The sequence below is a fragment of the Carassius auratus genome, chromosome 15 (genome assembly GCF_003368295.1).
Source record: "Carassius auratus strain Wakin chromosome 15, ASM336829v1, whole genome shotgun sequence".
NCBI lineage: Eukaryota > Metazoa > Chordata > Actinopteri > Cypriniformes > Cyprinidae > Carassius > Carassius auratus.
In genome coordinates this window covers 8,847,805-8,863,040 of record NC_039257.1, presented here as the reverse complement: position 1 = coordinate 8,863,040, position 15,236 = coordinate 8,847,805, and the positions used below count along the sequence as shown (strand labels likewise).

At 39.4% G+C, this 15,236-nt stretch overlaps 1 protein-coding gene across 13 annotated transcripts in view; it reads right to left on the bottom strand.

The window, feature by feature from the left end:
- Positions 1–12,737, bottom strand: part of mecom (MDS1 and EVI1 complex locus) — a 149,384-nt gene extending 136,647 nt beyond the window's left edge. For 6 of the 13 annotated variants that reach the window (XM_026282102.1, XM_026282103.1, XM_026282113.1 and 3 more), the window contains exon 1: positions 12,241–12,736. In XM_026282102.1, the coding sequence (XP_026137887.1) occupies positions 12,241–12,277 (37 nt within the window). In that variant the 5' untranslated portion in view covers positions 12,278–12,736. Of the gene's footprint in view, positions 1–12,240 lie in introns of all 13 variants that reach the window. The other 7 variants (XM_026282110.1, XM_026282112.1, XM_026282104.1 and 4 more) reach the window with 3 other exon arrangements.
- Between the last annotated feature and the right edge of the window lie 2,499 nt (positions 12,738–15,236).

Here is a 15,236-nt window from a genome sequence, read left to right as displayed (position 1 = left end):
TTAATTTAACAGACAACTTAATCCAGATATTTTAATCAAATCCACAAATTCGTCTGAATGACCAAATTAGCCAGACATCAGTTATCACGATTAGAAGATCTGGCATCTGTCAAATGATCTAAGCGAGGTATGAAGAACTGGCCCCTGTTATGAGAACGAAACAAACTCATCTATATTTTGGTTGGCCTGAGGTTGAGTACATTTTCAGGAAACTGTAATTTTTGTATGAACTATTCCTTTAAGTCGAAGCACTAAGAACACCCCAAATGTACTCTTGAAATGAGAAGCGGTTGATGAATTCATGTCTTCTTCTGCATGACAACATATTAATACAAGAATAATTTGTATAAATTCCATTAGCCTGAATTAAGTCTGCCAGCTTGTCTTATGGCTACAACCCCAAACCCAACTGTGTGTGTGTGTGTGTGTGTCTGGGTGCAGTTGTGCTTGGCTGACACTTCACTATATGTCAGCGCAGTATCTCTTTTCACTGACGAATGAGATGAGACGTCTCCCTCGTTTTCCCAAACTCTCAGCCGTTTGCTCGGATCTGCACTCCTCCTCTTCAGTCTTCACTCCCCTCATCCGTGTTTCCCAGGAGGCCGGGGCCAGACAGGGAGCTAAATTTAAACGGCAGCCCAGTCCGGGCACCAGCAGAGCTGGGGAGAACTGACAGAAGTGTGAATCTATCGAGAAGTTTGTGTGTGTGTGTGTGTGTGTGTGTGTGTGTGAGAGACGGACAGCGAGATAAAATTCATTAGCTTCTCTGATGACCCGCTAAACACAAAGGTCCAAAGACGCACATGCTCTCTCTCACACACACATTCAAACAGAGATTTACACAGCTTTGCTAGTGACCCAGCAAGCACTAAGGTCCACTGACTTGATGTCTGCCTGACAGAGAGAAACTGGGTTGAGGCCCTAAGGAGTCAAACATCTGCTCTATGGGGCCTAGGCTATAGGGAGCAGTGAACTACAGTAAAACAGTGACTATGTGTCACACACACACACACACACACACATTACAGTGCTCAATGTCTCCATCTCCCTGCTGAAAATACCAGCATGGCTGGTCATCCTTGTGGTAGTCCAAACAGCTGGTAGTTGGTCTTGCATGGTTTTTAGCTAGTTCAAGCTGTTCCACACTGCTCTTGATGGTTTACCAATTTAAGAATCTGGTTTTAATCTGATAAATTTAGTAAGGGTGATTGAATATTAAATTAAGTTCTGTTTGTACAATTTAGTTAATGCATTTATGATGAACAAACAATGAGCAATATAAACAAAAAAACATTAATTTCTACATACAGTATATTAAAACATTTGAACATTTTGAAATTTTTTGTTAAAAGATTTAAATTACATTAGTTGCACTAGCATTAATTGAACCATTTACTTTTTATACATTACATTTACTTACGGTTCAAATATTTTTACACACATGCACACACACACACACACACCTTTCTTGGTTATTGCATCTGTTAAATTTATTTAATGGACCTAACATTCACTGAAAATGAAAACAGTTGCATTATTTTATGCATTATGTGCAAACATTTAATAACAATGAACAATAGTTCATTTATATTTCAAAACGAACATTAACCCAGACAAATTGTCAAGAATTATTCTTTGTTCGTTCATTATGGCCTAATGCAAAACTAATTAACAAATCAACAAATTAAACCGTTAACCAACCTGAAAATTCATGCACATCTAAACTGGTCTTTTCAGTAGGGTCTTTGTGTTCTGCAAAGATAATCACAACATTAGCACGTTCCTCCTTGCTAACCACACAGCTCCTATCCAGTTACGTGCAATTCACAAATTAACAGAAAGAGAATCTGGGCACTCTGAAGGGAAGCGTGTGTTAGAAGACGAGCAGCGTGAAGACAGAGCTCCTGAAACTGTTAGAATAATATTTCTTCAAGGGGAGCGGAGATGCTAACGCTAATCAAAACAGGACATCCTGTGGTCCAGTCTCAGTCTCTCTCTCTCACTCTTTCTCTCCCACCCTGTCCTTCTGTCCTTCTCCATCTCTCACTCAGGTTGTTTTCAGTTTGTTTGTAGATGAGTCACAATCTCAGGAAGCGTCGGGAACAGGGCTCATCAAAGCGCAGAGCGAGGGCCAGATTCCTGGGCTGGGACCAGATTCCGGCCACTGGGAATCTTTGGAATGCCGCTGGGAGAGGAAGGGAATCTCTACTGTCTCTATTGTTCGGCCTCTTCCTCAGTCTGTGTGAGTTTGGACGTGTCCCATCTCCGGGTCGAAATGGAAAAGATCCGACTGCGGTGGATCGTCGCAGGTCCAAATTCCCCTTCATAGGTAACACAACTCTCGCTAATCAGTTACCTTCCTTTACACACACACAAACACAATCTCAATATGGCCCTGTACGACCTGCTATACAGTGGAAGATGACGTCATTCAGAAAAAGCACACAATGTTCTTCCAATCCAAGCCAGTCTGACCTGAGAGGTCAAAGGTCACAGTGTATTAAAACAGGTTCAGGCCATATCAGACCGGTGAGTTGATGGTGAAAACAATGATTGATCACGGTCAAAAATTGTTCATTGATAACTGATGAATTAACAAACTGAACCTAAATCAGCTTACAAAAACATTTAAACCACCTTATGATGTATCTAATAATTAGGATTTTAACAAATATAACTGTATGTGTATATATATATATATATATATATATATATATATATATATATATATATATATATATATTATACCCCAAATCATTAGGATATTAAGTAAAGATCATGCTCTATATAACTAAAAACTTGCAAATTAAAAAATATGCATTACAAAGAACTTCATCTGGAAAACTTTAAAGGCGATTTTCTCGATACAGATTCCAGATAGTTGTATCTCAGCCAAATTCAGCTTTAAGATGACGTATAAATCAAAGCTTCCTTGTTCAATCAGACAAGCTAGGGTGATGATGATGAGCAAAGGAAAGAAGACAGACCATCATTTTTCCACCTCAAAGAGTCACAAGTGCTTAGTTGATGTTTTAGTTAACAATCAAAAAATGGACATTCACTTTAGTGGATTGATGAATCATTACAGGTTGATGGGAGAACTTCCTCACCATTGTTAATGTGCACAGCATCTGCTTATATACAGTATATTAAGGGTTATGATAAATTGGCTTATAGCAAATATTTTCTCTGCAAACTAAAATTCAAAAGTCATTTGTAAAAAAAAAAGTCATTTGTAAAAAATTATTAAACGAGTTTATCTACAGGTCATATTTGCTTTTAGGTCTTAAAAGCAAACAGAAAGGTCATGTATGAAGAGAAAGAAAAGTAGGCTTATAGAGACAAAGAGTTAAGCACTTTTCAAATGGGATTAGTTTTCTAAACAATTTTCAGAAGAGTTATTAATAAAGGATGTCATTTCATGGATTGTGATTGAATTAACCGAAGAAAAAAAACCTGTAGGTTCTATTTGAAAAAAGAATCAAATAAAACAATTTGTGAAACAACTTTACGTGTAAGTGTTTATGTGTAAGTGTGTGTGCGTGTGTATTTGACAGAGATGAAAGGTGTGTTGAAATGTCCTCTTGTCTTTCCTGTTCCTTGACCTTCTTGAACAATATGTGCTTAAACTTCTCACTTGAGTTCATCACAAACACAAAAGAGAGAGAGAGAGAGAGAGAGAGAGAGAGAGAGATACACACACTTTGGTTATCACACCGCGCTGGAACATAAAGATGGGGACTTTCTGAAAAAGAGTGTGTAACAGGCTGTTATCAGGCTGCTTCACAAGGCAATTGTTGATTAATTCCTGTTAATGGCTGGAATCCAAACAGAGGAGACCCTTGCCAATAATTACTAACATTTCTAAGTAAAAGCACAGGCATACACATTTCATAATAGGAATCAATCGTTATGGCTGAATAGTCGACTTCTCACATATACAACTGAAAAGTTTGGGGTTTGTAAGACTTTTTATGTTTATGTTTTTTATTTTAATGTTTTTGAAAGAAGTCTCTTATGCTCAACAATCCTGCATTTACTATATGATTAAAATACAAAAGTTGTGAAATATTTATATTTAAAATAACCATGTTCTAATGTTTTTTTTTTATTATTATCATATATTCATTTATAATATGTTTTCAGCATAATTTCCCCAGTCATCAGTGTTAAACGATCCTTAAGAAATTTTTCTAATGCTGATTTTTGTGCCCAAGAAACATTTCTTATTATTAATCAACACTGAAAGCAGTTGTCCTGCTAAATGTTTCTGAGGAAACAGTAATAGATTTATTTTATGTTTACATTTTTGTAACATTATATTATAAATGTTTTTACGAACACATTTGATCGATTTAATGTGTGCTTGCGGAATGCTCAAAGCATTAACTTCTTACATTTTAAATAAAAAGATTTTATTGACCCCAGACTTTTAAACAACAGTATTTGGGCAGGGAAATAACTAACTCACTGAATGACTGACTGAATGAATGCTGGGACGGTCTCAGAGAATCTAAATTAATTCTTTCTAAAGTAACCATCCCAACCATCATAGCAACGCTTTTTTAACAAACCACTTTTAACAATAAATAAATAAATACCGTGGAACATTTACTATGCATAATCTGTTTTACACATTCTTAATTCAAGCACACGCTTGCATGTAAACCACATGCCAGCAGATTCTTAAATCACCACTATTATCCGACCGACTGTACGACCACACAAAGATCATACTCCTTTCATACTTTAAGCCAGAAAAAATAATAGTATGCCATTCCAAATTCAGCTATTGTTTTGTGGATATTTTTAGTCTATATTAACTTTTGACAACAACAGATTTGTACACTATATTGTTTAATCTTTCTTGCAAATTAGATCTGAATTGTGATACCTCTGTTTATGCCTTTAAACTGTAAAGATGCTCATATTTTCATTCTTGTGCACAGAAAAAGATGTGAATCATATCACCACCACAACTCCTGTAAAGCAACATTTCATTTGTGCTAGCGCAAAGCCCTTACCTAAAACTAACTATTCTATTTCTGCCTCGCAAGAACTTGGGACTTCCTTCAGGAAATGCAAATGCGGTTAGTACCTGCTGGCTGACAAATGCACACTTTGTATCATTAGCTAACGTACATTACTGCTTAATGCCAAACAGTGCTATCCTAATGCTACCTAATTCCTATAAAAAGTGTGTGGTAGAAACACACACACACAAAAAACTACGGTGCGAATCCAAAGAGATCAATAAAAGTGAGCTACGAACTCACGTCCACACCACTAGAAACAAACAAGCTCAAATACACGCAGATATAGAAACACAATGCAGGTAACTCTTAGGAATACTGATTTCATCTAAATACACACAGACAATGGCACAAGGGAGGTGCCCGTCTGACCAACAAGCCGACAAATGAAGTCAACAATATGCACGCCCGTTATTAAAGTGTGATTTACACACATATTCGGAGTACAAAAATATGTTTCGTTTCTTTTGGGACCGTCTGTAGATAATGACCTCAACCTTGGCACACACCCTGGGCAGACTGTCGGCAGCGCACTGGTGAGCCTTTGTGTGTGTGTCCGTGTATGGATATGTGTGTGTGCACGCTCATATCTTTATCAGAGACAGTTTGACCTTTGGACTGAGGGCAGGGAGAGCTTTGCTCATTGTTCTGCGCTGGTACTGGTTTCCCTGTGGTAAACACAACTGAAAGGTTCCCAGGCCTCCCAAACCCGCACACACAAACACACGCCATTCTCACAATGTCCGTACGGCACCCAGGCTGCACATCAGACACATTCGGACTCTTTCACACACCTACATGCACAAACACAAATTAATTCTGTGCAAACATTTAACTCAGGGAACACACCCCTGAGGACCGCCTGGCACCACTGACTGAATCTCCTAATGACCGACCTGCTTCTTCCTGCATAAACCACATTATAGGAACTTGTTCATGCTGGTTGAGACAGATCTCCGCTTAATCTATAGAGCTTTATGGACATAAACTTCACAGTGACCTTCCGCTGGTTCTGTGGGGTGACCTGCAGCTTAAAAGAGAAGGGAGGAGATGAACATTGTGCTCTATACCACTATGCCAAGTTAAAATGTAATTGTCAATCTCTAAAGCCTTTTCTAATTGTAACACTTGCTATACGGCCCATTCTTAGGTTGTGGTACGGACATCAGATTTGGGCTTTTCACACTGCATTTATCCTAGGTTCACTTGTCTTTTGAAACTCTGCATTTCACCCCAAATAATGTTTCACATTTGTCAGTTTGCATTTAAACATTTGAACTTTCGACCCTGGTTACGAAAACCTGCTCTGCAGGTCTAGAACTGCTGTTCCCGGGTTTATACAGTAACAAACAGCCAATCATATTCTAAGTGGTGCTTGTCTCATTACATATTCATGAGCATTGTATGGTCAAAACTTTCATGTGTTTTATTCTTGTCAATGTTTGAGGGAAATCAAAAAGACAATCAGAATGAGTTGCTTGGAGTGAAAAAGGAAAAAGGCTATAGAAGACTGGTAAATAATAAAAAACGAACAAGCTCAACTGATGCAAAAGGTTGGTTTGGTGTTTGTCTAATCAATGACACTTTAACCGTAAATATGCAAAAAAGGATGTTAACTCAGGGTTTACAAATATACAGTGTGAAACATAGAAACCTGAAAATACAATATTAATTCTGGACCATGGTGAAAAGCAACGTTAAAGACAAGCAAGGGTTCTGTTAACATATTTATTCAGAAAAGCAGGACACTTTTTTGCCCTAATGATAAAATAAAAAGCATTGCACTTTAGCTACATAAAATGTTTTACATGTGTATCCACTAGGCATTGACTTGCAGCCACAGAGAATGATGGGAGATGTAGTTTTCTCACACATCCTCGTCTCCTCAAAAACCTTGCATGCTTTAACTTGAACCGCTGTTCTCAAAAAAGTACACAACATGCATAGAAATTAGGTTGTACAGTCAACATTCTCAAACTTGATTAATGACCAATACCTTAATTTTTCTTCCGCCATGAACAAAGGGGCTCAAAGAAAATAAGTTTACTTGCCGGTTATTGACATTGTGGTGACATTCATGTGCACTTGTCTCATAAATATGATCATTCTGATGCGAAGCAGCAATGTTGGTTCTTTGGACTGAGGTTAGAACATATAGAAATCTAATGTTAAAATACTTGGAGAGAAAACGTTTTATACACAAACAAAGCTGATAAACTTGAATTGAAATCTACAGGTTGACTTACAACTCATGCTACATTTTCACTAAAATTTACATTTAGTTTTCAAATTTCAATGAGAATAATTTTTAGTCATAAGTGTAAATCTTATATAAACTAGTGAATGGAGCATTAAGACTTGAATAATGCTTCCTCTCAAAGTAAAGATGAGTCAAGACCAGTCAAACAGTGACATCTGATGGTTTCGGGGGTGTTGGCTTGACATTGACTTATTACTCGACTGGTCTGATGCCTGCGCTCAGTTCACGGTTCCTGCTGACTTCAGTCAAAGCAGAGCTTTTCTTAGACTGATTCAGGACTTGTCGCACAGGGATAAAAAGTGACTGGATATACTGAACAACAACCCCCATAATTCCCTGTGGAAACACAAACGACAGCCATCAGTCACACCAATCAAACCTCCAAATAAACATCCATATGACCTGACCCCTGACCAATCAGAGCACAAGATAAATAAACCGCTGACCCGGCCATTTCAATTCACTCTCGGCAGACGCAGATACTCGTTGAATCATTAGAGAGGGAAAGAGCCAGGAAGAAAGAAAGAGAGAGATGGAGAGAAAGTAGTTTTATTATAAGGGTGTTGATGGATGAGGGTAACTATGTTATTGTCACCTACATCCACTCCTTCCTCTCCTAACATATACAAGGAAATCACTTCTTTCTTTGGCATCTATGGGACACTCTGATGCACGATTCAAAGGATCATATATATATATCATAAACATATCTCCTCCTCCATCTCATCTCCTCTTGTTTTTTTTTTACTTAGATGAAATCTCAGCACAAACAGACAAGAGGATAATTTCCCAGGACATAAGCAGACCTTTTGGCTAAACTCAGCAGCTTCTGGCTAATCAATCAATCCTTTGAGAACATGTGATCAATCATGATCAAAACCCACAGTGGCCTGAAACTCTCTCCATCTTTCGCAGATGCACATGCTCAATGCCTGAGAACACCAGCCTTGTTTCGAACTGACCCCATCACGGCCCACTGTTTTACTCTTAATTAACTCTTCGGTAACTTTGACTTTGTCTCTGAAACAGAAGTCTTCAGTTTTAAATTCACTGATCTTTTCATAGTGGACATGCATGCATGGAAGCTGAAAAGAGGCACAGGAATTCTCCAAGGGAAAGCATTACAATCCCAGGAACTCAACTAGAAACTTTGTAGTATATCATGCCAGGGAAGAGAGAGAGAAGAAAAGTAAATATTTACTCAAGAGGTAAAAAATTGAGACGTTAACATTGTAGATTTCCACTTTTATTTTTTCAAAGTCTGAGAAGTGAAGACAATATAAACATTTTTCTTGCTTTCTTCCATCCCCAGTGAGTCTGAAAAATGTTTTGGCCAGAAACGGTTCACTGTCCATGAAACATGGATATTTTTTTTCCACCCAGCTCTCAGATTCAGCATCAGGCAAACCAACGAGTGTTTAATACGGTTCGCGCTCAGCTTTTTAAATGGCCCGATCCGTTCACCCAGTTCTGAATGGGCTCTGTAATGAGCCAGGGGGCGGCGGACGCGGGACGCGGGACGCAGCAGCACGGCCCATTGCACAATGCAGAATCTAACGCGCGCCCGTGTCCGAGAAGAAGCGGAGAGAATGCTCGCGCGCGGGGCTTATTCTCACGCGCTTCACTCACGCGGAATGTCACATTGTTAAATTTGGAGCCCCGTCTCTTTTTTCCCTTTCTCAGCGTCGAGTTGATTTTCCGTTGTTTGGACACTTTCACGGTGAAGTGAGTCACATCAAAGTCAAAACAAAAGTCGTGGCGTGAAACTGATAGAGCTGTCGAAGACGACAAATGGGACAAAGGGACAATCAAAAGTCTTGCTGAACATGTGCAGCTTATCAAATGCAGTTATCATCAAAAGAGATATCAGATGGTTAAGCATCAGTGAGCGTGGGGGAAATGCTTCTAAATTTATCTTATAGTCTGTAATTTCACAGACACCTATATGATGATAAATAACGGCTGCACTTAGAAAACTAAATCAGACTGAAGATATCACTAAAAGGTTTTAATCTTCAAGGTTTAACGGTTTTATTCTTTAGCAATACAATATTAATAGCCACTTTTGAATGTATTATTGCTGTACACCCTATAATATAGGCTACATACATATTGTTACTTTAATAAATACATATTTTAAATAAATTAATGCACACCTAATATTGTTTGAAAGTACATATGCACGTTATCTTGCACCTAACTGACATTTCTACCTCATTTAATTTGTTTATTTGCACTTCTGTACTCTGCACGATGACAATAAAGTTCTAATCTTATTCATGAAAATGTATATACCTACAATAAGCAATGAACCCATTTTCATCAAGACATTCAGACAAGGTAAATTTGGCAGACTTTAAAGCATATGAAGCTAGGTAATAAAAAGTGGAATTAAACCTGTCAAGATCCGTCACTATGTCAATGGCAGGTTTTCACCTGACAGCAGTCTGATTTCTGGAAGTTCAAGGTTATTATTCCCGTTCATGAGGTGTAATTTTACCCCATTCATAGTAAACCAGCAACATCATGCTGAGGGATATAGGACACTTGGCACGGCGTGTTAAAACATTATAGACAATTTAAGACTGTTGGACCTGCAGGTGAAATGTCCGGCACCGCTGGCCAAATCCACAAAACATGTCGTGCACACACACCAGCTAAACGACCGATTTTTATTACCTTTCCAGCACTCACACACATCAGTGCGAGCGCGTGCAGGCAGAGTGATGTGCGGTGAGCGCGCGCTGCAGAGGCCACACGGAGAGGAGATTACTTTTTCCTTTTTTTTCCCCGTCAAGGAAACTGAGTCCGCAGCTACTCAGACTAACGCGCTTTTACCGGCAGACGGGCCCCGTTATGAGGAGTCTGGGAATTTAAATATTCAATGTTGACATAGTGCAGGGCTGGCGCGAGGCCAGAGAGGCCAGTGTCTCGCGGGACCCGCGCGGTCCAGAACATTCTCTCCCTTTCACTTAATAGGTAGAAATCTTCTTCTTACATCTTGGGTAAATAATATTTTTTAAATACACCCCTCGACAATTATCCCTACTCTCAGATAGTAGCCTAAATAATGACGCCGGAGCTCGGAGAGGGTGGGAAGGTTTGTAACTATCTTGGTGAATATCTTTCGACTTGATTTGTTGACTAACAGTTATTCACAGCAAAAAAGGGTGTAACATCATTCTATTCCCTTTCCATGTTAATAAAAAGGAGTTTATTAGTGTTCATATAGGCTAATTACATTTGTGAAGCTACTAGCCTACTCAGCTTGGCTTTCAGATGTCATTAATAAAAATCTGAAGGCTAAAAACTAGTTTAAAAGAGGAGAAAAGACTTGTTCTAGAGCAAAATGATAATACAGTTATCTATTAAACGACGTTAATATTAAAAGACAGCCTATATAAATGGAAAAACATTGAGATCTCTCTCGAATAATGCAATTTCTTACACTTGTAGCAATCGTACAAAAAGTGATGACAACAGAACACGCAAAAGTGAAATTGCGTTGGTAGTCGCATAGACATGTGTGGAGGAGAGAGCTCGTGTGCACGTGAGCTTGTTTGACAACTTGCTGCTGTGCGCAGAAAAATCCCTCTCACTGTACAATGGCAGGGCATAGGGCTCGAGAGGTAGTTTATTGAACGGATAAGACCCGCACGACCCCTGTCTCTGTCCAGACGGAGCGCGCGCAGTGTCTAGCCCATCACGGTGCTGTCGACAGGAAAGGAAACAATAATTCAAGAGCAAAATGATCCTTTACTTTGTTTTCACTGCCTCTTTTGTTACCTTCACACATAGTCAACAATACTTTTTTGACCAGCTGTCACGGCCTATTATTACAAATAAATAAACACACCATTTCAAGTTTTTATTTTTATTTTAAATTTCTCAAGTTCATTATTGAAAGTAAAGTGGACTTTGAAAAAACTTTTAGCTCTGGCCCGAGAGAATAAAACACTCTTAAACACTCTAAAAAAAATCTGCATGGATTTTCATGGCGAGGACCACAATGAGAGTTTATTGGAAAACAGCAAAAAAGAAAATTGCTCAAATCAGAGAGGCAGCAGCCTACTGCGCACGAGGGGGTCCGAATTATTCACAGACCTGAGCGAAATGCATTCGTTCCGAATAAATCCAGTGAGGAGGGGAACAACTTCCCACTAACTACTTGATGTTGAGTTTCGGCGTTTGAGCTTGTGTTGTGGCGTGGCATTGAACACATGCATTGAACGTCAACTCAAACAAGCGCCTAAGGCAACCCGTAATCAAAAGCTAAGATTACAGTCGGCCGTTTAGAGGGCCATAACAAACAAAAACATTTCTCCAGGCTGTTCATACCGGAACAAAAATTCATAACGGGATTTGATAACTTGTTGCACAAGCAGAATCGACAATTAGCCCACATAGAAAAAAGGGTAAGATATTAATGTCCACGTATTACTTCAAAGCACTTTTTAACCGCAGTCCTATTAATCTAACATATATGCCTTTCATTGGACTGCCTTCCGTAAGATCAGCTGTAAACTACCTGTTTGCATTTAAAAGCGTGCCTCCGCAGCTGCTTTCTGTTGCCGACTATAGGCGAAGCTGTCTTTTCAAAGTCGCGGCTGCAAATTGATGTGACCGGAGCCGTAGAAACATCCACGAACGGGTATGGTTTTATCGAGAGCCGGGGCGCTCGGGGCTTGAATAGAGAACGCGACTACAGCGTGCGAGAGTTAAAAAGTTTGTGAGGCACGCTCAACTTTTATGCCAGTTTCGATGCTAGGTTTGCGATGTCCGACCGCGCGCCGCGGTTCGCGTTTAGCTCGTCTTCAACTCTTACAAGCGACTGAAACCGCTGGGCTCTGCTGACTATAACTGTTTAGTGACTAAAATGTTTCTATGAATCATACACATGGACAAGATGGCAGTTAAAAAGGGCTAAAAAGGAGATGTTGCACCTACCAGTGGTCAGTTTCCTTGCCCTGCCTTTGGACCTCATGATGCCCGTCTCTCGGCGTGGGTTTGTAGGATTTTTTCTCGAATCTTTTCCTCCTTTTTCTATTTTCCTCTGTCCTTTTTCTCTGTGATTCTCAATCCCAGACGCACTATCTCTCCAGCATTGTCAGTTTGGACACCTTCGCACATGCGCACACCCCCGAGCTGCCAGCATCGTCAAAAAAGTTTGGAACGATTCATCACCCAAGTATTACAGATCTTGTCAGATTGCAATAGCCAGCGAGATCCCTCTCGTGTCAGATCTTCAGAGATCAGTGGGCGCGGGACGGAGCTATTCGCGACCTCTGGGTGCACGAGGAACAAGAGACATTAATTATAATGAAGCAGTCTCTAGCGTCCAAGGCGCCCGGTCTTTTGTGTTTTAAATGAAGACGCATTAATCACTGTTAGGGTAAATGCCTATTGTAAAACGGATTCATTAAACGTTTTATGTTGCCTAATTGAGATTTGACAATCGTTATGAATTTATGAAAATTATAAACTTTTACTTCTCTCCCCCTCCCTCAGCCAGACGAGTGGGCAGTCGGTGCGCGGGCAGCCCGCTGAATATTTTTTCCTTGCATGCGGCATTGACAATTATTAATCTGCGGAGTCTTGTTCTCAATTCATGTAGCCCAACTACATTCATATGACTTTTTTTTTTAAGTAGCATATTTATAAAATAATAATAATAATAATAATAATAATAATAATAATAATAATAATTATTATTATTATTATTATTATTAATAATAATAATAATAATAATGTAAAGTGATCTCTGACGCCTTTCAGACACATTTTTTTGGAGATGCCCAGCAATGCTCAAATCAAATATTGGGGAAAACTTTGTTATTATAATGCAAAAATTTGGGGAACTCTTGGGTCATTAAGTTAATTGTCCATTAATTAGAAGCGCGTGACATCATGTTGACCTTGCCCATGAACCTTTAAAAGGGGTCGCTTTCCTCTCACTGGCGGTATTGATTGCTAAGTATTTCTAAAACGGATCCAATTAATCTGACATCACTCTGCATAAAAATGAATGGTGCAGAACAAACCTCAGCTGCCGTCCACGCCTCTCTGAGCTATGAGCTGACCAGCACTTACAAATACAACACTTAGACTAGCCAACAGAAAATAAAGAGGTTCTTAAAATAACAAAAACAGAAACGTCAATATCCAATATTTTGCCAAATTACAACTCGCAATTATCACAAATGTCAGTGCTCATATTTATTTAGGCTATGTTTCATTATTTGTTTAAATGGGCACAGTCTATAATTTAAACTCAGCTAAAATGTCCAAGAATGGATTGATCTTTAACAATTCAAAATACGTTTTATTTACATTTCATGAATTGATTCTTCATTGCATTCTTTCAGTGTATTGTGAGGGAAATTTTTTAATAAAAAGAAGAAACAATCAATACAGTCAGCACAGCGATGCAATGCAACTTCTCTCCATGGCATGGAACAAACAGAAGACAAACAGAGAGAAAGAGTGGAGTGCAGTTGTAGTCCTCCTTTGTTTTGCCCTGCGCTGGCATTAGTTTACATCAACACAGTCCTTATTTTTCACAGTGTATTTTATGATGCTCCTCTGACCCCGCCGGCCAGAGATGGCTATAGCCGGCGCACTGGTGTGAGCATCAGTCAAGACCCCGTGGGCTGTAATTATTGAAAATTAATTGAGGCCAGAACCCTTTTGGAAACGAGATTAATTATTAGCTTGTCGTCGGGTTTAAATTCAACCCCATCAAAAAAGAGATGATACAGTTTACCTTCTGTGATTAATACCCCAAACTAATTAAAGGTTTGCCCTCTTCTGTCGTTTGATGTACAGCACACAGAGGTCGTTGGCGAGCTTCGGCGATGTTAAAGAGGCAAAGGAAGGGTTAAAATAAAAACATAATTTGTAAAGTCGGGGGCTCTCGAGCCAGACTGAAAGCGAAATGGGAGCCGCGGGCACAAGGAAATTACCGCGCGCCCGCGTGACCTTTGCGCGAGGTAATCAATCAAGTGATCAACAGGGATATTTATCAATGCTACATCCTGTCGGCTGCTCCTCAAACTCGAAATCAAAACAGTGCAGATACTAGAGCGTGTGAAATAGGCTGAATTATTTAGGCTAATGTTTGTGATTGTTATAGAGTGGTCAATAGCAGTATCCTTTGATAACTAAAATGCTACTTTAAAACGTTAAAAGTAGTTTCAAACACCACTACCAAAGAAAAACAATAGTAGAATTAATAACATAAAAAAATAAAAAAACCGTGAGCAAAAACTTGCTGGATGTTTAATAGGCCTATTTTCATTACTCAAAAGAGGGAAAAAGAATGATGTTGAGAAATATATGCTGAGGTAAGAATGATATTAATCCAGTTTTTACGACCATAAAACCCGATTAACCCCGGTCATTTAATTAATATAATTACATTGGCATCAGTTAACGGCATTATTTAACTCGGCAAAGTCATAATGCTTGTTGGTTTGTCAGACAATATTACGCGGGGGAAAATAGCAGGCAGGCAGCACAAGGAAGAAAAAGCAGCGGTGCCCCAGCGAGCACTGCCCCTCCGAGGAGACGCGCGTAACGGGAGCCCGAGCGAACACGGGCGCATTCTTCACATCCGCGGAGACTCTGCCAACGACTCCCTCTGCCCAGCCTCTCCGCTTCAAACGAGCGGAAACATCCCGTAACCACAGGCTTCACGGAAGAGAGAGTGGGTAGAACAGGCGGCAGCAAACATCGCTTGTTTTATTTATTTATGTTTTACCTTAGTTTGCACACCGTGCATTGATTGTTTATGATGCATTCTCGATTACGTGTAGCTATTTGACAAGTAGGCCAGCATTTTAAACACTTCGGGTAGACTACCACAAAAGTTAGATCACAAGTTAGTAATCACGAAATCGTACAGCAACACTTGTTCGAATCATCAGTGGACTCGTATATCACAT